The sequence below is a fragment of the Penicillium malachiteum genome, assembly GCF_028827825.1.
Source record: "Penicillium malachiteum strain IBT 17515 chromosome Unknown utg000002l:1.0-8849297.0:1.0-8852440.0, whole genome shotgun sequence".
Lineage (NCBI taxonomy): Eukaryota > Fungi > Ascomycota > Eurotiomycetes > Eurotiales > Aspergillaceae > Penicillium > Penicillium malachiteum.
This window is the reverse complement of record NW_026643095.1, coordinates 7389784-7411293: the sequence shown is the minus strand read 5'-3', so window position 1 is coordinate 7411293 and position 21510 is coordinate 7389784. Positions and strand designations below refer to the sequence as shown.

At 46.6% G+C, this 21510-nt stretch overlaps 13 protein-coding genes across 13 annotated transcripts; 6 read left to right on the top strand and 7 right to left on the bottom strand.

Annotated features, from left to right (window-relative positions):
- Window positions 1-883: 883 nt before the first annotated feature.
- On the top strand, window positions 884-2542 carry N7483_005746 (taxilin; the record flags this gene model as incomplete). Its single annotated transcript, XM_057089183.1, has 5 exons — window positions 884-1022; window positions 1166-1440; window positions 1517-1665; window positions 1740-1983; window positions 2051-2542. The coding sequence occupies 5 exons, from the start codon at window positions 884-886 to the stop codon at window positions 2540-2542; spliced, it is 1299 nt and encodes a 432-aa protein (XP_056949012.1).
- A 379-nt stretch (window positions 2543-2921) lies between these two features.
- Window positions 2922-3968, bottom strand: N7483_005745 (NAD(P)H-dependent flavin oxidoreductase; the record flags this gene model as incomplete). The annotated part of the gene is made up of 1 exon (XM_057089182.1): window positions 2922-3968. The coding sequence occupies one exon, from the start codon at window positions 3966-3968 to the stop codon at window positions 2922-2924; it is 1047 nt and encodes a 348-aa protein (XP_056949011.1).
- Window positions 3969-4874: 906 nt separating this feature from the next.
- Window positions 4875-6753, top strand: N7483_005744 (DNA-directed DNA polymerase delta subunit POL31; the record flags this gene model as incomplete). The annotated part of the gene is made up of 5 exons (XM_057089181.1): window positions 4875-4915; window positions 4989-5172; window positions 5241-5372; window positions 5426-6398; window positions 6458-6753. 5 exons carry the CDS (start codon window positions 4875-4877, stop codon window positions 6751-6753), a joined length of 1626 nt encoding a protein of 541 aa, XP_056949010.1.
- A 341-nt stretch (window positions 6754-7094) lies between these two features.
- Window positions 7095-8008, top strand: N7483_005743 (uncharacterized protein; the record flags this gene model as incomplete). The annotated part of the gene is made up of 3 exons (XM_057089180.1): window positions 7095-7116; window positions 7221-7300; window positions 7349-8008. The coding sequence occupies 3 exons, from the start codon at window positions 7095-7097 to the stop codon at window positions 8006-8008; spliced, it is 762 nt and encodes a 253-aa protein (XP_056949009.1).
- Window positions 8009-8188: 180 nt separating this feature from the next.
- Window positions 8189-8724, bottom strand: N7483_005742 (uncharacterized protein; the record flags this gene model as incomplete). The annotated part of the gene is made up of 2 exons (XM_057089179.1): window positions 8189-8523; window positions 8694-8724. 2 exons carry the CDS (start codon window positions 8722-8724, stop codon window positions 8189-8191), a joined length of 366 nt encoding a protein of 121 aa, XP_056949008.1.
- A 635-nt stretch (window positions 8725-9359) lies between these two features.
- N7483_005741 (uncharacterized protein) lies at window positions 9360-10751 on the bottom strand (the record flags this gene model as incomplete). Its single annotated transcript, XM_057089178.1, has 1 exon — window positions 9360-10751. The coding sequence occupies one exon, from the start codon at window positions 10749-10751 to the stop codon at window positions 9360-9362; it is 1392 nt and encodes a 463-aa protein (XP_056949007.1).
- A 13-nt stretch (window positions 10752-10764) lies between these two features.
- On the top strand, window positions 10765-11511 carry N7483_005740 (uncharacterized protein; the record flags this gene model as incomplete). Its single annotated transcript, XM_057089177.1, has 1 exon — window positions 10765-11511. The coding sequence occupies one exon, from the start codon at window positions 10765-10767 to the stop codon at window positions 11509-11511; it is 747 nt and encodes a 248-aa protein (XP_056949006.1).
- A 972-nt stretch (window positions 11512-12483) lies between these two features.
- Window positions 12484-12973, bottom strand: N7483_005739 (60S ribosomal protein eL38; the record flags this gene model as incomplete). The annotated part of the gene is made up of 3 exons (XM_057089176.1): window positions 12484-12533; window positions 12698-12826; window positions 12910-12973. 3 exons carry the CDS (start codon window positions 12971-12973, stop codon window positions 12484-12486), a joined length of 243 nt encoding a protein of 80 aa, XP_056949005.1.
- Window positions 12974-13048: 75 nt separating this feature from the next.
- Window positions 13049-13669, bottom strand: N7483_005738 (uncharacterized protein; the record flags this gene model as incomplete). The annotated part of the gene is made up of 2 exons (XM_057089175.1): window positions 13049-13445; window positions 13494-13669. 2 exons carry the CDS (start codon window positions 13667-13669, stop codon window positions 13049-13051), a joined length of 573 nt encoding a protein of 190 aa, XP_056949004.1.
- Window positions 13670-14046: 377 nt separating this feature from the next.
- Window positions 14047-14583, top strand: N7483_005737 (Ish1 domain-containing protein; the record flags this gene model as incomplete). Its single annotated transcript, XM_057089174.1, has 5 exons — window positions 14047-14088; window positions 14151-14163; window positions 14235-14318; window positions 14374-14420; window positions 14476-14583. 5 exons carry the CDS (start codon window positions 14047-14049, stop codon window positions 14581-14583), a joined length of 294 nt encoding a protein of 97 aa, XP_056949003.1.
- A 238-nt stretch (window positions 14584-14821) lies between these two features.
- N7483_005736 (putative nuclear transport factor 2 domain protein) lies at window positions 14822-15367 on the bottom strand (the record flags this gene model as incomplete). Its single annotated transcript, XM_057089173.1, has 2 exons — window positions 14822-15264; window positions 15322-15367. The coding sequence occupies 2 exons, from the start codon at window positions 15365-15367 to the stop codon at window positions 14822-14824; spliced, it is 489 nt and encodes a 162-aa protein (XP_056949002.1).
- Window positions 15368-15663: 296 nt separating this feature from the next.
- N7483_005735 (methionine--tRNA ligase MSM1) lies at window positions 15664-17822 on the top strand (the record flags this gene model as incomplete). Its single annotated transcript, XM_057089172.1, has 8 exons — window positions 15664-15865; window positions 15925-16043; window positions 16099-16170; window positions 16236-16322; window positions 16373-16504; window positions 16554-16921; window positions 16985-17462; window positions 17553-17822. 8 exons carry the CDS (start codon window positions 15664-15666, stop codon window positions 17820-17822), a joined length of 1728 nt encoding a protein of 575 aa, XP_056949001.1.
- Window positions 17823-18476: 654 nt separating this feature from the next.
- On the bottom strand, window positions 18477-20504 carry N7483_005734 (purple acid phosphatase family protein; the record flags this gene model as incomplete). Its single annotated transcript, XM_057089171.1, has 4 exons — window positions 18477-18840; window positions 18898-19338; window positions 19394-20086; window positions 20149-20504. The coding sequence occupies 4 exons, from the start codon at window positions 20502-20504 to the stop codon at window positions 18477-18479; spliced, it is 1854 nt and encodes a 617-aa protein (XP_056949000.1).
- Window positions 20505-21510: the final 1006 nt, after the last annotated feature.

Below are 21510 nucleotides of genomic sequence, written 5' to 3'. Positions count from 1 at the left end.
CTTCACATCTTTGTATCCGAAGCGTTTATATCAAATGTCCTCCAACTACTTCAAAAACTATGAATAACCGCATGGGAAATTCAATAAAGAGCAGCATAGTATTGAATACTAATTCTTGCTGCTACTAAACTAACCTCAGGACAAGGTTCTTTGTTGTAAGGCCCCATGGGGTATAATTGATAACGATCTACGCATGAAAGGTCACATCCATGGATAATGTTTGCAAGGTCAAATATTAGACATGAAAGACGAGTTTCAAGCCGTAAAACTCAATATTTGATCACACAAACAAACAAATGCTTCCAAGGTTATCAGGCCAATTGTGAAGTTAGTACTTCGTACTTCGTAGGTGTATCTGAATCCGTGCTCAAAGCATAGACCTTAACCGTTGCGGCAGCGGGATCATGAGGGCTCGTCTCGGTCAGTTGAAGTCCGAAGAGCCCGGATGCTAATGAGGAGCTTGGTGACACCGTGTCTCTAGCACCGCACCAAGATCATCATTAGCTCCTTCAATAGCGTACCTTGTGAAAGAAGATCGTCGAGTCGGAGTCGGTGGCTGGCCGTGCGGCTGGGTCGATGACTAAGGAACCTCCCCCTCGTCGAGTTCTCTTCCGAAGAAGGAACCAGTGCTCTCCGATTGAACGGAACAAGCTACGACTCATACCTACTTTGCCCCAGAGGTGCTGCTCTTGACGGAGCTATTGTTGCCTCTGGGATTTCTTTGTGTCCTGCCACTCTCCTCTCCGATTGAACCCACACCACCCTCACCGAGTGCTTCCACCCCGAACCTGCACAGTTTTTTGATCTCGTAAGGCCACGCGACGACGACAAGCCGACAGAGAAAGACTCCCCGGATCGACAAACCCCACGGATACCGCGCATAATGTCATCCACAACCATGGCGAAGAAGAACAAGGGAAAGAAGGCGGCCGACCCCAACGAGACCTCCAAATTACTGGCCGCCAAGATCTCCCAGCTGGAGCAGGATGCTGTTGGTGAAAAAGAACAAGAAATGGAAATTGGTGCGTCATTCCCAGATTCAATTCGGTGGATGTCTGGCATCTTGCGATTCTTTCGGAGATTTTTATATACATCCACATGTCATGACTTGCATATGTAATATGACCGGCAGTTGGAAGATGAGACCACTGACTTGGATGTTCAGAGCGTGAGGTTAAGAAAGCGACCCGTGACTTGAACCAGCTTCTCAACACCATAGAGTCTCCGATGACTCGTCTCGAAACCGTCAGCAAGAAGTACACCGAGCTTCTGGCAGATATGAAAAAGTTGGACCGCGACTATGCGAAGAGCAAGAAACGAGCCGATCAAGTTCAGAAGGATCACGATAAGAGCAAATCGGAACTCAGCAAGACCGTCACTATGAAAGATAAGTTAGAGAAGTTGTGTCGGGAGTTGACGAAGGAGAACAAGAAAGTAAAGGTATATATCCAATTTCGCATTTCGTCTTCATCCCACCACATCATAGCACGTGCTAACAACAAACGACAACCCACAGGACGAAAACAAGAAGCTCGAGGAGAACGAGAATAAAGCTCGTTTAATGGTCAATGAACGACTCGATTCCATGCTCTACGCTCTTGAGGACATGATGGCCTCCAAAGGAAACCCTCGCAGCGAGATGCTTGATATGGATCTTGGTGATGCGTTCGTATACCCCTCACCGCACCACTCTGGCCCCGCGTGGAAACTGGAACCTTTTTCTAATATGCGAAATATAGACTCAAGGCAAAGTTGAGGACCTTTACCGAGCAATTCGAGCTACGTGAAATCAGTTACAAGAGTCTCATGACCTACCGAGAGCGGGAGATTCAAAGTCTGATGATCAAGTATGAGGAACAACGTCGTGCTGCTGAAAGTGAAGCCGCTCGTGGACGAGCCTTGAGCGCGCAGGTCTCTACTTTTTCCCACACGGAAGCAGAACTCCGCAGCCAGCTTAACATTTACGTGGAGAAATTCAAGCAGGTACGGGAATACAATATATATCATATTCCAAGCTCCGCGCTTTCAGGGTGACTAACACAAAGAACAGGTCGAAGACACATTGAACAACAGCAACGAGCTCTTTCTTACGTTCCGCAAAGAAATGGAAGAAATGTCCAAGAAGACGAAGCGCCTGGAGAAGGAGAATCATACCCTCAACCGAAAGCACGAATCCACCAACCGCAATATCCTTGAAATGGCTGAGGAACGTACCCGGAACCAGGAGGAACTCGATCGATTGCGACGCAAGTGCCAGCACCTCGAAACTCTTTGCCGCCGTATGCAGGCACAAGGCCGAGGAGAGGGCTTGGTGGAACCTGACCCCCATATGGAACATGATGACGAAGGTACCGAAAGCGAATACGACGATGACTATGAGGACGAGGAGGATCTCAGCGAGGAGGGAGAGCTTGACGAACACGATTCTACCATTGCTAACGCTTCTGCACCTTCCGAGCGCCCAGTTTTTGGCCCTCCCCCTCCTCCTAGTCTTCTTGAGGCTCGAGCTTCGAAGAACGGCGTGGTGAACGGGTGTCATTAACTCGCTTTTCTTTTCCTTTTTGTTGCCAAGATCTGCTTTTATGGGCATTCTTCTAATGAGCCCCCTCTGACGCACACTATGATGCGAACTACACTACACTTCATGAATGGGGTTGCAAAAATTACCCGAGGATTTTGGATAACCTGGAAGGCTTTGTTTCTTGGTACTGGTGGAATTTTAGAGAAAACCAAACATCAGCTGCCCAAGATGTGATTTTCTAGGAAATTCAGATAGCCCGTGGATTCAGCAGCTTTCAATTACAAGAAGTATTCAAAATTTCAATGTTTCTGTACAAGTACATGTCATACTATCAACCAATTTCAAAACTATCCTCTTTAAAAGTTCCTCCTTGCTCCATGTGACTAAAGTAACCTCAATTCTATAGCTTGCTCGCCTGTCTAGCTCCGGTGATATATGAGTTCCCGGTTCTAAGAACATCCACAGCCTGCTGCACCATCTCCTTAACAATGACACCAGCCGGTTGGATAGCCTTGACACTAGCTGAAACATCACCCATCAAGAAAGGCATATCGATATCTTTCTCATTCTCCAAATCATGCATCATTGGCACGATTCCCTTGGCAGTCAACTCCGCAATATCAGCAGGCCGACTCTCCCACTCCTTGACATAGTCATTGGGCAGCATACGCAATGGCCGTCCAGAAACAACCAGCGTCCTCTTAGTCTCACCATACTGTGCCCCAACAACTGCTTCCTTATGCAACCGACTCGCACCACTCTCCTCCGACGCCACAAACCGAGTCCCAACCCAGACACCCGCAGCTCCCAGCATCAACGAGGCCGCAAGACTACGGCCATCGTTAATACCACCAGCCGCAACAACCAGTGCCGGTTGTCCCGTCATCGGACTCTTATAGCGACGCGCAACATCCACAACGGCAGGAATAAGCACGGAGAACGGGATATCACCCGTATGACCTCCACCCTCACCACCCTGGGCACAAACAATATCCACACCGCGCTGTAAGGCCTTCTCAGCGTGTTTGGGTGCACCAACCATATTCATAACGAGCAATCCAGCCTCATGTAATCTTTTGATCACTTTCTCAGGTGGCACCCCAACAGCCGAGACGAAGAGTTTCGCACCGTGGGAGATGGCAACCTCCACAAGCTCGTCTAGTTGTCCGTGTGTGTAATCGTGATTTGTGGCACGAGCACCACCTCCAACTTGAGGAAGAGCGAGATCAACACCGAATGGTAGAGATGGGTCGCGGAGGAGTGATTTTAACTCCGTTAACATCTCGGATAGTTGCTCGGGTGTGTAACCTAGTCCGCCTACAGTACCCAGACCTCCTGCGTTTGAGACTGCGGCAGCGAGAGGGGCACCAGAGGCACGGGCCATACCTGCTAGCAGGACTGGGTGTTGGATCTTCAGGAGCGAGCATAGGGGTGTTTGGAGAGACATTGTTATGGTTTGTTGCGAGTGGGTTCGAATGTTCAGAGTGTTAATTTTTATCGGTAGATATCTCGAGATTTCAGGTGAGAGGATTTTAATTGTATCAACTTGAATAGTAATAGGTGTTTATATTTGCACCAGTAGTATTAGTTGGAGATGCATGAGATGAGAGTAAAGAATGCGGGGAAGCTTAGCGGACCGAGGCATCATGCTATTAGGCAGTGTTCAAATATTCAATTGGCTTATCAGCATTTCAAACTCAAAGAAACTTTTCGATCCGATTCATAATTTATGAAATATTTTCTTTCAAATTTATGCTCCTTCATTTTCATACTATTTATTGCATGTCGCCGCAGTTGAATTATTTTTTACCGATCCCATACAGCCGACTCAGCCAAATGCTAGGTGATCAACCACTGCACATGTGTCCGAGTCTCTATTATGCTTCTAATGTATGACCTAGGTGGTAGTTGCAAACTCTGAGTCACTGATGTTCTGATAGAAAGCTGGAATCTCAATTCTTGAGTTTCAATCCAAGTTCAATTTCAAGTTGAAGTTTCAAGTTCTTTATGACTGTCCAGATGTCTATATAAAACAGACCGGTGGCAGAGTCAGTGACTATAGGGAAATATTGGTCTAGTACTAGATAGACCTTATTCGATACTAGGGCAACTTGAAACTGCATGAATTAGGTATAGATTATGATATCGTTCAAGTTTACCAGTGACCTATTGACTAAAATGAAATAATAATTGAATCTTGAAAGTCATTTCAAGTTATATTGTTCAATCCCATATCTAAGGAGTCCCAAAGCGGGAATGTAATTGGACGCGCTCGCGTACCGCGTCAGTGTTCCCGCATCACTTTCAATTGTTAACTCTTCAATATTCCACCAGATTTAAATATCTCAACAAAATGACTCCAAGTGAGGACTTTGGCTTCTTACGTCCTCCAAGGTATGCTTCGATTGCTAGTTCTATCCCTATTTTTCAACCACGGCTGACCATCTCACGTGTTCTGTTTGGATAGCAACGAGGAGTACGAAGAGACCTTCCGTAACCCCTCCAATTACAGCCCTCTCTCGACGTTCAAGCTCCCTCCTGGAGCGGATCGACACTATAAACAACAATATGGCGATATGTATTTCCTGCGCCTCGCAGGGTTGAAGCCTGCCGTGGAGAAAATTGCGTCAGAAGCTTGGGATGGATTCAGTGTACGAGAGCTCGCCCAGCCTCGCGACTTTTCAAAATAAAGCTGACAATTGCTTTGCGTGACTATTAGATTGCCGGAGAGCGTGCATCCTATGTTCACCGAGTACTCGATGTGCGACAAGGTGAATTGTGCTGGGTAACCGGCACAGTGTACATGGACTTGCCATTGAAACCCAATATTTTGGAGGATCTTACCAAACAGGTAGGTCTTGTCGAATGCTATACTACTCTTGCTAGTTATCTAACTGGTACCAGAACTTTACCAATGCGCCCCCTCCCCGCCCTACCTACATCGACCCATCCAACCCCGATTTGACCCAAATTACTTTGGAGGATGCATCTGGCCGAGTGCGTCTGTCTGGCAACTTTCTTTCCTCCGTCCATCTTACGACTGGTACTGTCATTGCGGCCCTGGGAACAGAGAACGCCAATGGAGATTTCGAGGTTATCGACATTAAGGTCCCAGAACTGGCCCCGCAACCTCGAAGATGGGAGAAGTCTCCAGACACAAAAGGAACTGGGAAGGAAGCAGCGGGGAAACAATCTGGCAAGATCGCCTTTGTCAGTGGATTGGGGATTACAGGAACCTCGAGCGACACACTTGCACTGGAGCTGCTGACAGACTATTTACTTGGGTACACGGGCTTCTCTGGGAATGAGGATAACAGCCCTTCGTCGGGCGCTTCAAAGATCACACGGCTCATTATTGCGGGAGATTCGCTTGGCGCCAGCGTAATAACAGAAGCATTTGTTACGGACAGCAATGGGAAGAAGAAACCCGTGCCAAAGAAGTACGGCTATGATGCGTCGGCATACAACGCTTCGCCAATTACACAGCTTGACAATTTCCTATCGGAGATTCTACCAAGTATTCCCGTGACTCTTATGCCAGGTCAATCCGACCCAGCGAACTTCTCACTTCCTCAACAAGCAATTCACCGTGCCATGTTTCCACAGTCAAGACCTTTCTGCGCGCCTCCAACGGGTGAGGAGAAATCCGAACCTGGGTGGTTTGACAATGTGACCAACCCATGGGAGGGTGAAGTTGAGGGTTGGAGACTATGGGGATGTAGTGGTCAGAACGTTGATGATGTCCTGCGGTATTTGGACTTCTCTGGTGACGATGAAGACGGCGATAAAGGCTCAGACGACTCGAGAGCCCGTATGCAAGTAATGGAAGCAATGCTGCGCTGGCGAATCGGCGTGCCGACAGCTCCTGATACACTCTGTATGTTCAATTCTCCACGATACTATGCTGACAGAAATAGAAATGCTAATGAATAGTAGGGTCGTATCCATTTCAGGAAACCGATCCGTTCATCATTGAGGCCTGTCCTCACCTCTTCTTCACAGGAAATCAACCGTCTTTCAAGACTGCTGTCATTGATGGTGATATTTCTCTCCGCTTAGATGGAGGGGATACTGAGATGACAGATTCTGGCGAGACTTCTATACCCCGCGTACGACTTCTCTCTATTCCTCGATTCAAAGATACTGGAGATTTGATTCTGGTTGACTCTGAGACTTTGGAGGTCGAGGTTATTCGATTTGGTGTTTTTGCTGGACAGGAGGAGAAAAAATGATTCATAGATAGCATATTGGAACAGGCTAATGACATGATACACAAGTTTCAAGTTCCGTAAGTAATATGTAGATGTAGATTGATCTACTTCGTTGTAGTCATGTAATAACTTCAAGTTTCAATATCTCGACCAGATACGAATTAGCCAATGCGGCATCGGCAAGCCCCCACAGAAAGATTCGCGGGACTTGAACCTCAACTTGAACTTGTCAAATTCTCACAACTACAACAGGAAAGGATACAGATAACCTTGCGGTTGAGCATTCCATCTCAACCCTCAGATAGGGAATTATCCTTCATAACTTGAACCTCAACGAAATTTCTCTCCCTAGTACCGCACTAATGCTGCTCAACGCTGAGACCGGTATGCAATTTTTATTCCCCCATCTATATACCCAAATTAATTCTTCAGAAATTCCAAAACGAATGAAATACTTCTCAAGGTTCCATACTTACAAACATGTTTAGCCCTCTCAACCTCCAAGGTTCTTCTCGTCCCATACTCCTCATGGCACGTCCCCCGCTATCACGAATGGATGCAAGATGAGGTAAGAACCACCATGTTCCTTTAGTCTGAGCCGAACTAACTAAACCAGGAAATCCAAGAAGCAACAGCATCAGAGCCATTAACGCTAGAAGAGGAATACTCTATGCAGCGCAGCTGGCGCCAAGATGCAGATAAATTAACCTTCATCGCCTGTCGTCCGATCTCACAAGATCAGACTAAAGAATCTGGGTTCCAGGTGACCCCAGAAGACGAGGCCGCGGAGAGGATGGTTGGTGATATTAATCTCTTCCTTCGTGTTGATGATGGTGATGAGGGCGATGAGATTCCTCAGTTAGTTGGTGAGCTTGAGCTTATGATTGCTGAAAAGATTAATCAGAGAAAAGGATTCGGGAAGGCTTCTTTATTAGCGTTTATGAGGTATGTAGTTGAGCGACAGACGGAGATTTTGGATGAATTTGTTCAGGGTTCAGATGTTTCGGTGGAACAGAGGGAGAAATTGGTGCAGAGTGCTGCTGCTACTGGGGGCGTGATGAGGTTTCAATGTTTAAGTGTGAAGATTGGGCAGGCTAATGTGAGGAGCTTGGCTTTGTTTGAGTCACTTGGTTTTGTTAAAGTGACTGAGGAGCCCAGTTTCTTTGGGGAGTTTGAGTTAAGAAAGATGGATTTGGGACTAGAGGGGATTGTGAAGAGTTTGGATGCTGCTGGGGTTGAAGGGTATGTTCAGTTGCATTATGGAAGGAAAGAGTAGACTGGTTTCTAGTCTCTATTTAGATGTTATTTTGGAGAACTTGTTTTCATTGGTATGATAGAGGCTGCTTTTGAGGATTTGCATTGATGCACAATAGGAATGTATTGGGAATAGTTGACCAGAGGACTTTCTTCTCGGTGTGCTCTGGTTGTATCAATTGATGTTTCTTGTCTTTGGCTTTCAACCCAACAATGTGTCCCAAAAGGCACGCCAGATCGCACGAATGGTAGTCGAACCGCGCAAAATCCCCAGAAAGACCAGAAGGGGCCGTACGGCTTCCTTGAAGGAAGACGCCTGCCGAAACAGAGCTTCTTCCCAAATCAATCGACCAGCAACAAGAAGCACCAGACTAACAAACATCATTTGAAGGAACATATGAACTCCATGAGTGAAAGCACCTAGATCAAATCCAGGCATAGGTGGAATCTGGAAAAAGGCGCATAGCGAGGAGACCTTCGACTGCAACTGTTGAGAAGACCGTTGACGCCACGACATAGCAGGAGGTGGAAGGGGACCTGCCAAGGTTATTAAACAAATGTAATGGTGACTGCAATAGCATTTGGCACTTACGCTGACAGTTTTCAGGGTTCTGGAAGAGAAAAAGATCGTCGTTGGGCAGATGGCCAAATCGGTCTTGCCAACCGTGATCAGAGGACGCACTAGAAACCTCCTTGCCTGGGCTTACTGGCTGGGCTACTAACTTTGGAAACCGTCATGGAGGAAGTTGGAATATTGCCAGGAGTAGGATGGGTGTAAGAAGGAAGAACCATGAACAATGGACGTACCCCAAGAAGCGCAATATATGCCCTCCAAGGAGCAAACGGCCACGGGATTTTTATGCATATGTATACTACTAGTACTCAGTAGCGGGTATCATCCGGTCGGTTATCAGGGCAAACAAAGAAAACTTGAAGGGACATGATGCAACTAACTGGAAGAACTTGAAGTCATTCAAATGTTGAATATCACCATGATGTGGCAAAGTTCAAGTTTGGGTTACTAGTAATATTGAGGAGAGAATTGTGTACAAGAGATGGAAATAGGATCAGTGGAATACCCATATCAAAACTACTGGCATGGGTCAATGAAAACATTCATTGGATGCCAGGCTGCATTGGCATGTACCTTCGACTTGAACTAAGAAACAAAACCCCAATGTCCTGAGGTCGACTTGTGTTTTTTTGTCCCGCAACACTTTGGTCTAAAAATCTGAAGGAAAAAACTATACGCGCTTACTACTAATAAGTGATGCTAAGTCTTCTATATAGCGAGGACCATAGAGCAATTCATCTCTTTTTACCAACGTGATCATCAGTGAAGGATACTCGATAATATTTCATTGATCATAGTTTTAGTATACCAGATTAACGAGAAATATGGTCCAGAACAAAACATCAGATGTATACAAAATCGTATCATGCCCACAACCAAAAGGAGGAGGTGGAAGTGCTTCGCCTTCCTCTATAGACCCAAAAGAAAAAATCGCAGAAATGGAAACAAAGAATTCAAACATACGCTGCGTAATAGTCTTCAAGTTGAGATAACCGTTATCATGATCATTAAACCAACGGATAGTATCATATTGACCAGCTTGCACTGCGTAAACAAGAGGGGTATCCCCGTTTTCATCACGAGAAAGCTTTGATACATCAGAGCATTCCTCCAAATAATCCAGGAAGCCAGGTCCATTACAAGCACCAGCATGCCATGCGGTAGCCCCTTCGATATGATGGTGATCGTCTGGTTCCGTTCCAGTGACAATAGTATTTTGAAGATTTAAGCCAAATTTAGCAAGCCGAACAGCTAAATCATAGGTGATAAATCCACAAAAATCATATTTATCTCCCGATGAAGTAAAGTCATCGATTGTTGGATCCTCAAGGATACTCATATCAAGATTCGGTTCCCAAAGATCTAACACCTTCTCCAGGTAATCTGCACTTCTCTGCTGTGCCATGTAACACAGCGGAGTTAGACCAGGAGCCATATACCGAGCATTAGAAGTAATATACATCATCAATGTAGTAGCACCGGCAGGTTTATTCCAAGAGAATAAATACTCAAGGATCCGCATCGAGTGCCCGAAGATCGCAATCGAAATAAAACTCCACCCGAATCGATTGCAGCCATAGCAATTCAACTCAGGTAATCTTGAGCAGATGAACTCAAAGCAATCGGTACAGTCATCCAGAATTACTTTCGTAATAACATCAGGAGGTTTATCGGTACTTCCAGCAATCGGAACAAGTTCTTTCAAAGACGATTTCCTTCGACGCTGTGTCTCGGAATAAGGACCCAAGTAGGCGTAGTTGAGTTCCGAGTCGATCCAAATGTCGGTTTTCAGAAAATCGCTAACGTCCTTCCCGGCTTTTTCGCTTGATTTGCTATATCGAATGAGATTGCATAGAGTCTTGTGGGTAAGTGATGACTCGTCTCGACATTCTTTCATGAGCATTTCCAGCCAAGTCTCTGTGGCAGGTTTATTGCATGCTTTAATTCTGTCGTGGCGTTCTTGTTCTGATTCTCTCCAGGTGCCTTTGGACAGGGCTGGTTGACTTGATGAGGTTGATAATGGTTGCGAGGGTGGTGATATCGACGCAAGTGATAATCGAGTTGGTGTCGACGCAACTGATGTCGCAACTGATAATGGAGCTGGTATCGATGCAGGTTGGATCGATACAACTGAAAGAGGGGCTGGCATTGACGCAACTGATGTTGGTGCAAATGATAATGGAGCTGGCATCGGCGCAGCTGGTATGGATGAAATTGATGTTGATGCCACTGATGAAGCTGGTCTCGATGGCCGCACTGGTGTCGATGCAACCGATGGCGGAAGTGGTATCGACGCATGTGATATCGAGGCAGCTGATTCGGATGCAACTGATAACCGGGATGGTGTTGACGCAACTGATCTCGCAACTGATGGCGGAAGCGGTATCAACACAGGTGATATTGAAGCAACTGATTCTGACGCAACTGATCTCGCAACTGACGGCGGAGCTGGTGTCGACGCAACTAACGCTGGTACAACTGAGAATGGAGCTGGTGCTGACGCCGCTGATACCGATGTAATTGATAGCCGAGTTGGTGTCGATGCACCCGATGTCGCAACCGAGGGCGGAGCCGGTATCGACGCAGGTGATATGGATGCAACTGATAGCCGAGTTGGTGTCAACGAAACTGATGTCGATGCAGCTGACGGCGGAACTGGTATCGATGCAGGTAATATCGACGCAGATGATGCTGATGCAACAGATGGTCTTGGTGTCGACATACCCGATGTTAACGGATTAGGACGAAGACTAGATACATTGGTGCTGACACTAGCACTAGTAGCGATCGATAGACGTCTGGAATCAATACGGGATGCAATCGAAGAAGCCGAATTCTTGCGCGTTCGTGTGCCACTGCTTGAGCTTGAGTTTGAGCTTTTTCGAATTTTTCGATGGCCATCCCTCCTGTATACCTTGACTTTATCTTTGTTAAGAACAACGCGTGATTGAGTACCAGAAGATTCACGCCCGGTGGCGATTCGTTTCTCCATCATAGCTTTTATTTCTGAGACGGACGACATAGTGACGACTAGTTCCCCGAGGAATAATAGGACTTGATAAGACTTCAACATGCACAATCTCACGACAGTAGTCTAGGTCGCGTTTGCCCGCTGGGGGTGTTATGTGAACTTTATAAGTTCAATCGTTTGAAATGCTCTCAAGTGCTGAGACATGTTTCAAGTGTCTGAAATATCTCAAAGGTCTTCAAGGCTTCAAGGTGCTTGAAAAGAAGCACTCTTAAGACCAATTATTGGATCTTCATTTTGGGGCGTTATAATAATAGATCGTGGCAATGGGGTTGGGGGCTTACTCTAAGAATCCATAGATGGTGGCTGAGTCTCAAGACTGCCCAAGTGAACAAAGGCTCTTTGTTCTTTGTTCTTTGACTGCCAGTGCGAAATACCTATACTGCAGATCTTCCAGTTTCAAGGTTAGTGGGGCTCTTTGGTGGCACGTTACGATACTAGTAGTGGCCAACTACGTAAGATCATTGGCAGAGAGCACATAGCCCAAGTTGCGGACATGAAGTCGTATTTACGGGTTCATGGAACAAAGACCAAGAGTGGCATCGGTGGAAAACTTAGGTATTGAGACCATAAAGATGGACAAAGGTAACTCCCAGAAGGGTATGTGATAAGCCCAATAAGGATGTTTCAACTGTTTTTTTCATTGGTGTGTAAGGACTGGAAACTCCGACAAAAGCGTTCCTCGAGTACGTCCGAAAAAAGCGAGTTCGTTCGACCGACGATTATAACCGGTGTTTAAACGCAAGGATGAGATCGTGTATTCCACTTCCCCCATCCCGTGTCGGCCCGCAGAGAGACTCAAGTTCATGCCATGTTTCCCTCCAACAGTTGGTTTTGCATTCGACAACCAATCGCGCCGCACTCCAAGCCTCCAATTATTCCATTGTCACTGCATTTACAGGGACTTCTTCTTGTCACCCTTGGAGACGTCGACAACCTTGAGAGCTATAGGGGAAAAACATGTTAGTTTGCGATCGGACATAATTCCGTGTTGAGTTGACGTGATTCCAATTGTATTCCTCGTTGGCCAATTCCAGGCAAATTCTCCAATCGAGCTCCAACGCGATCACTGGTATAATGCGGGTACGAGAATGTGGGGGTTGACGAACCAGGGGGAAGGCTCTGCTTGAGCTTGTCGGCCTTGTCGGAGTCCTTGAGGGCAAGGGTGTACAGGTAACGCTGGCAGCGGACCTTGAACTTGATCTGCTGGTTCTTGCGGTTGCGCTTGATGCGGGCAGCTGTAGTTTTGGGTTAGCTTTGAAGCTCCCGTTTGCCATCTCTCACTAGCTCCCCCTCGGAGGGTCCAATAGGCGAAACGTACAGGAGGCGTCCTTGCGGCGGCAGATCTCAATGAACTGCTTGATATCGGAGACTTCGGAAGGCATGGTGACGGTTTGATGCGGTTTGAGGTTGCAATGTTGAAGATTGACAATGACGAAGACCAAGTTGTGTGGATCGTATTAGGGTTTTGGCTCTGCGTAGCCCTGCTGATCACGTGAACCTGTGGCGGTTGTCAAGTGGCTGATAGTCGCCGGGGTTGGACTTCGTTCGGATATCTCTTCTAATGTAGGACCACCTGGAACGCCTTGGAATGGCACAAATGGATTCGAAAGATGACGACGATCAACAGGGATTGAAGGAACGGATTGCGCTATTCCAGTCCAGCGAGTTTGATCATAATATGTTGATGGCCACCGACGAACACCAAGGCTTTCCGCTCGTGTATGCAGTAAAGGTGCCGGTGCGGCAACGAGGGGATTTAATCCCGGATCTTGATTTTCCAAATCTCGGCTGCTGATGGATGGAGTCTTATTGGTGACGTGAAATCGAATTCGATATCGTTTCCAAAAGATTACTCTGAGATCTGTCAGTATTGGACTGGCGTTCCAGTTGGGCTTTACTTACCCTTGCACGACTGCACTTCCCACGGCGACCATAAATGTGACCGCAGTGAAGAAGATGACAGCTTCCATATCGGAGCTCAATGGAATCCGAGAAAGCAGAAGATATACATTGGGGGTTGGTGTAGACCAGACAGGGTATAGATAAGGATCATTATAAGGTGTAGCTGTACAATGCATGGTTGAAGCTCTACAAACTTTAAAACTTATGGAAGATCCCTCAAATGTCCAGTAGTAGTTTCCTTCGTTATTATACTCGTCCCAATTAACAAGGAAAGTACATGTCTACAATAATGTAGGATACACCGACCTCGGGAGGTTCATTCCCATCATGATTTTATGCATGGAAGGCAGCCGCATATCATGGCGGTAGCGGGTGGCGGTACACTGGCATTGTAGTGCCAGGTGGTAACTTGAACTTCTGGACAACTTATCACTTCTTTTACCCTTAATTTACGATCATTCAAGAGCTGGATAGTATTTTTCATTCCAATCTTCACTCTTCGACCATCATTTACACCAAGACTCCCTGATATTTCAAGTTCACACAAGTCAAGATGCCTACTCCGCTGGATCGGGCTATAAACTCCAACTCCAAGGTACTCCATACTCCACCCTTAGAAGAGCCATGCGTACAAAGAACTAATCCAAAGGTGCACAGAATTTATTCTTAGGTAAATAGACCGCAAAATTTCATCATCAGGAACATTTTAAGGGGACCCAAATCTCATATTCTATTCTCTAGGTTTCGCCGGCATGGTGACAGCCGTTGCAGCTTATTCTATCTGGGGAGCGGACGTCTTCCCTGCTGAGTCCGATCCAAAAGGAGGTAAGAAACAAAGAATCAAGAGCCCATTCAGCTCTCCATATACTAACTGGAAAAGACCCCGAAACTTGGACTGCAGAGGATATGAAAAGGTGGCTTCGTGCTGTATGGTTCCCCAAGATATCTCTTTTTGTCAACGCCCTTACTAACTTGACCGTAGAGGGGACTTTTGCCAAGCGAAACTGCGACCCGAGAAGAGTTGCTGGAGAGAGTGAAAGCCAATCTGCGGATACCACGAAGCTCCAATACACCAGCAACCAAGTCGTAATAGCCAAGAGGTGGTTTTGGCTTCATGCAATTCATGTACCCGTCAAGTAGCCATTGGTTACATCTTTCATCTATTTTTCAAAATCCCAGCCAATTTGCCTTTTCCTTTTACCATGTTGTAGAGTGTGCAAAGAGTCGCAAACAAAGCGTTATCATTAATGTTTAACGTCGCCAAGATATGCGACGAGTTCATAATCATCCCTTCATCCAGATCATTTAAATGAGCAGTAAACTGGACATCAGACAACAAGTCGGAAGTTTTCACTCTGGATCAACCATTCGTGGTGACGCTTGTTTCGGTCCGTGGGTTTAGACGGGTTCGGCACAAGGACGAAAGTCTCACTGAAGCCACGCTGAGGCTGCTCGCGGCCCTCGCCATACCGCACATACCCACTGACAATGAGAAGAAGTGACATGTCTTTGGCGGTCATCTCAGTAGCTGGCTTGACACCAGTGGGTGTAACAGTCGGGTAGGCTTGGTTGATGATCTGGCTGTCGAAAGATTGGGCTTCATAGTGCGACTTGGGCATTTGGTTCACGAAGATGTCCTGGACAGCAGGGCCATCTGCCACAGGGTTGCCGTTGAATACGATCGAAGAGGTAGTTGGCGCGTAAAAGGTAGCAATAAATTCGCGGTTTGAGTTGAGAGCTCCATAAAAGGCTTGAACGTGCGCGATAGCAGCTAAATAGAAGACTGAATTAGCACAATGAAGCCGGAACGTAGTTTTGGAAGTCTTACCATCAACGGACACTTTGGTCAGCTGGTCTTCTCTCTTCGAAGCCATTGCGACGGAATGTACTTGAGACGAGTCTGGTGGGAAGAACGAACGAGAGAGGTGGTGGACTCGGACGTAAGTGGGTTCGATGTTGTTTTATGTTTTAGCGAGAGATTATGCGAAATCGAAAGGCTGAATTTGCAAAGGTTGAAAGGGTGTAAACTGTAGGGGTGTATGTCAAAGAAAGAAAGAATTCTAAAAAATTGAATGAATCATAAAAATGACGGGTGGAGCTTGGACCACTGACTTCCGCGGATCGCGATGCGGACCATCCCATTTCTTCCTTTCTACAACTCATATCCCCAATGGCTTCTATAAAGGCGCCATTTCGCGCTCTTTCTAGAGCTAGTCTGCTCTTGAACTCAAGACGGTCATGGACCTGTTCGACTTGCAGGTATGGAAGTCCTAAGGTTCTCCACCGTGGACTTGCGACACCAACAGCTCCGAGTCCGGGGAAATTGGAGAAGCCATACTATGTGACTACTCCTATTTTTTATGTCAATGCCGGTAAGTAAATATGGCATACAGTTCTTTGAGAATGTCCTCTAATTACTTGCCCTCACTAGCACCCCATGTAGGCCACCTCTACACCATGGTCATCGCCGATATCTTGAAACGATGGCAAGTCCTGCTGGGAAACACCGATGCTCAACTGTTGACCGGCACCGACGAACACGGCATGAAGGTATATAAGGAACCTGGACAACGTTGAAGAATCTTGGTTGACAATCATGTGTCAGATTCAACAAGCTGCCCTCGAGGCCGGGATGGATACACAGGCTTTCTGCGATATGAACTGCCGAACTTTTGAGGTGTGTAACTTGAATGAACGCAAACAAATTACCAAGGCCTCTATCTAAGATTATTCGCTCGAAAGGCCCTGTCGAAAGCTGCAAACCTCAATAACGATCACTTCATCCGCACCACCGACCCAGAACACCGTGATGCTGTACAATACTTTTGGGTGCGTTGGATTCATTTCGACTCAAGGACGTCATTAACAGAGGAAAACAGCAAATGCTTAAGCATCGAGGCTACATTTACACATCGAAGCACGAGGGATGGTATTCTGTTAGCGACGAGACTTTCTATCCACAAACCCAGGTGCAGAATTCCCTAGACCCAGCAACTGGTAGAAAGAGAATGGTAAGATATCACAGACCCCTCCACTTGGATGTTGCTCACATGTGTCCAGGTATCAATTGAAACAGGAAAAGAGGTTGAGTGGTCCTCAGAAACCAATTATCACTTCCGCCTTTCAGCATTCCAAGACCGCCTGCTCGAACTTTACAAAAGACCGGATTCTTTCATCACACCATCAAAGTATGCCACTTCTGTAATTCAGTCTGTCTCGGCTGGTCTTCAAGATTTGTCAATTTCCCGCCCATCAGAACGATTGACTTGGGGTATTCCGGTTCCCGGCGATAATACGCAAACAATATACGTCTGGCTAGATGCATTGGTCAACTACCTGACTCGAGCAGGATATCCTTTCCCACCTGGGCAGGAAAACAACTCTATGTGGCCTGCCAACGTCCACGTAGTGGGCAAGGATATTGTTCGGTAAGCGCAATCCAGTGCTCAGGTGGCGTGCAAAGCCGGATTTCACCGCTGATCACCCGACAGGTTTCATTGTGTTTACTGGCCTGCATTTCTCATGGCTCTAGATCTTCCCCTGCCCCGGAACGTCCTCGTGCACGGACACTGGACAATGAACCGCGAGAAAATGTCGAAATCTACCGGCAACGTAGTGAACCCATTCTTTGCCATTGACCGGTTTGGCGTGGACGGTATGCGATTCTTCCTGGCTTACCAGGGAGGTCTGGGTGATGACTCTGATTACGACAATTCCTTCATCGTTCGAGATTATAAGAAATGGCTTCAAGGAGGCATCGGCAATCTGGCCTCGCGTACCATTGGGTGTTCGAAAGGAAAATTACGTTCGCATATCGAGGATGCTATGACTGATAAGCTTCCGGCCCCAACCCCGGAGGATGTGGGAATTCAAGAGATGCTAGCTTCAGCACCCCCGAGGGTTGCCGAGCATATGACCGGACTAAACCCGCGTGCCGCTCTGCAGGAAATTATGAGCATAACCGAGAAGGTATGAACAAAAGATGCCCGAGACCCCGCCATTTCCCCCATCCCCCAATCGGACAAGTAAGTGATTGACCGTTTTTTGCGCCCCAATTAGACCCAGAAGTACTTCCACGCGACTGAGCCGTGGAAAAATCCCAATCCTCAGCGGATCCTGTTTAATGTGGCGGAATCACTTCGCATATCAGCCATTCTACTCCAGCCGTTCATGCCCGCCAAATCCCAAGAGCTTTTGGAACTCCTCCGCATAGATACTTCCAATCCGGCCAAGCGGACCTTTTCGGCCACAGGGTATGGATCGGATCCAGATTACGGTGAGGGCATCAAGATAGGTCATCTTTTCCCTCCCTTACTCGCAGAGAATTAAGAATTTTGATCCCGAGGTCTTTTCGATTTGATAAGAGGAATGATCCAGGGGCCAATCATATCTCAAGGGGTACGCCAGTCTGAATCAAGATCGGCAGCATTCCCCGCTCAGATGCAACAGCTTTATTAAGATTCCTGAGTCTCCCCACACGGCGGTTGCTGAGTTGCCAGGTTTTCCAGCGTGACGCCAGCCTGGCGTGTACACTATGGTGGAAAAGGGAGTGACGGTGAAATAGCCATGCTTTGCCTTGGTATAGAGTTAAAACCGTGGCATTTCGACCTTGATACATGTCATAGCCAACATGATCTATTTCTGTCCCCGCCACCAAGTCCGCGGGGAACTTTGCCGGCGCGTACCATTTAATTGGTTTAAATAAACACCACCTATCTATATATATTTCACCATATTTCCCGGCCGTCATCATGATAGGATTTAAACAAGATAGTGTACTAGTAGTACTGAGCGAGTTTGCGTTTTATACCTAAGATCATAGATCAAATTAGTACTAGTAGACCTCTCAAGGCCAATCTAACATTGCACATCCGGACTTGCAAGCCACCCCGGGCCAAAATTCAAATTGATCCGAGTCTCATTAAGCAAAACGCTTTTCAAGTGTAAATAATTCTTGGATAACATTCAAACCAACACGGCAGGTTAGTGGTGGTCGTTTTTGATCTGGTTGCCCTTGGCGTGGGAAGGAGTCGAAGGATGTTTCATGAGAACAAGAGAATCCCCAATAGATCCATCATCGCCGCGAATGAACTCCCACCTGGCCACACTTTCATCCTCAATTGTGAGCTTACTGAAACCATAATGCTCCTGATCCAAAAAGGCAGTGATGTTGGTAATTTCATCCGTATCAATAACAGTATGGCCGCCAACGTTGCCTGCTTGACCATTAACAACATGGGTCATCGAGACCCCAGGGTTTGTGTAGTATGTATTGTTGTTGACGATGGAAGAAGTATCGATTGTGCCATTGGCCATTGGCCACATGCGCTCGTACCAGTGAATGTGACTACCACTGATCAGTATGAAACTCCAAATTGAGAGGAGATAAAAAGGCAAGACCTACCCGGAGAAAAAAGCGTCAACTCCGTTTTCAATCATTAGTTCCTCAAATGCTGCCCGCATTGGAGCCTTGTAGGAAGCTGGATCCGAGCTGTACATTGGACGATGGCTCATGGCAAAGACCCAAGGGGTCTTGCTACGGTCCACTTTGGCAAGATCGTTCTTTAACCACCAGTACTGTTCATAGGCTGTGTTGTTGTAGACGCTGCCATGAACTTCTCCAAAGGGTCCACTATCGTTGACCAAAGTTTCTGACTCGGTCGGCAAAGTTTCATTACCAGTGACATGCTCGAGGAAACTATATTCCGGACTATTTGCGTAATCGGTCTCGCCATTCAATGAAATGAAGTGGGCTAGACCGTAGTCGAAGGAATACCAAAAGTTTCCAACGCCTCCAGTCTCCTGTCCAGGCATACGGAAACGATGCTGATAAGCAGTGAAGTTTCTATTTGTATTCAATCAGTCCTGTTGCTTGTAGATATATGACGGAACGAACGCACCTTTGAGATGGAGGGCAGCTATAGTATGTTAGATTGCTTGAGGCTGCGGAGGCATTCTTCTTATCATCGACCAGATACGCGGTCAACTCATAAGGAGGAAGGTCGTATTCGGCACAGGAGGCTTCATGGTTACCTGGCATGACCATATATGGCAATTTGAGAGTAACATCATTCATCCACTGTTGCCAGATATCCCAGTTTGTCTCATAGATAGAGCTGGCATCACCCCCATTAGGACCACCTTGGTTAGGGATTTCTCCTTTGGGCAGGGGCTTGGCATATTCTTCGGTGATAACACCGCCAGGCAATGTCGAACTAGTTCCATTGGAACACACAGGTATAATATCATCGCATGGCAGGACACCAGAAGACCATTGGTCGGCATACGAGATATCACCACCATGCCATGCAAAAGCTGCACCACTATTAGCCGCGTCGACGAGCTGTCGGTGAGTCCCCTGGGCATTGGTATAGCCCAAATCGTTCAATACCGCAACTTTGAACGAGCCCTTGTCTCCAGCTTGGCGAGCAGTGGTAAAACTCAAGATCTCTGATTCCGTGGTGCCATTTGCAGCGAGGATCTGGTAATAGTAGGTTGTACCGGGGTTCAAGTTAGGCAAGTTGACCTCATGAAAGTATTGGTTGCACATAGTGATCAAGCTGACCATCGAGCAAGGAGGCGTACGATCATAACTAAATGGATATGGTCAATCAGCATTGTTCTGTAGTATGATCACAAGCACATGTGCACATACGTATGAGTGGATCCCTGGGTGAACTTGGTAAGTCTATTCTTGCTCGTCCCCCATTTGACTGAAGGCGCGATGCCTAAGCCGAAAGGTGTTTGGTAATGGATATTCATGCCATTGGGGATATATGCCAAGGATATGACGTTCACGTTGTTTGTGGGATTGCGCTTAGCAGGAGTCACTGCGGGAACTTCCACTAGACGTGTGAATCCCTTGCCATTTCCATTGACAGTGTTGTCTAGCCAGTCACCAATTGGAACTGCTGGTCCGGTATATGGAAACCGCTCATCTGACACTGGTGCGGCATGAGCAAAAATGCCAGACAGTGCAAAGAGAAGTGCAGATGCAGGAGCGGACTTCATGAGGCAAATTCCTGTGATCGCAGGTGGTCTGTTGCAGAGTGTAAGATAAAATCAACTCCATCCGAGTCTTGTGGTCAACGTCCATAATTTATAAACAATACCATCCTGCTGCGGGATTTCCGAGTATATTGAATCTTGAATGTAGCTTGGGAGTAGTTCCAACACGTGGATATAAACATTCCAGCCATTGGCGCGGTAATCAACGATAAAAATACTACATAGTAGTAGCACTGCCAGTGGCTGCCACTGGCATGGGTTTCTAGTGGGCTAGGGCATTAAAGCTAGCATTTCTAGCCGGTTTTTCACTGGCACTTCAGGCGCTTGCGGTTATTCCAAGGTTTCAATTAAGGCTTAAATGACTCCCCAAGATGCCTTCCAATGTCGTCGACCAATGGATTTACATAATGGTCGCATTTACTTTATTGTGCTAATTACCCTCGTTATACGCTTATATCTATTGGTGATGTGGCACTTTTCAAGATCATGTATTGGACAATGCCCCGCCTCCGGGGCAGCAGAGCTCAAAGGTAAATTTTAATCAATTAAGCTCAGACCATGGACAGAAGGTTGACTATCCTTATTTGGGGCGTCCAACTGTCGTCTACGAATAGGCATTGACTCCAGGGCTCGGATTGGAGTTCAAGGCTGAGTTCGTATTCGGATTCGGATTTGTTTCATTTAAAAGCCTGCCGATCACTATATCTACCTCAGGTGTTGGGATTAAAAAGACTATATAATCTAAGCACTTGAGATGGGTGGTACTTCGGACATATAAGAGCTCTATCTATCTGATTCTCATATTAAATCTTGGAATGATCCCTTGAATGGCATTTCCCTCGCGCATGCTAAAACACATAAACATTTGAATACGGAAAGCGATGAATATTGGGTTCAAGTTCATTTGTGGGCTGTCCACAACATTGGAAATGCCTACCGTGTTCTAAAGTTTAATTCATATCATTCTTGAATATTCGAAGATTCAATGGATATGACATCTGGACTATCG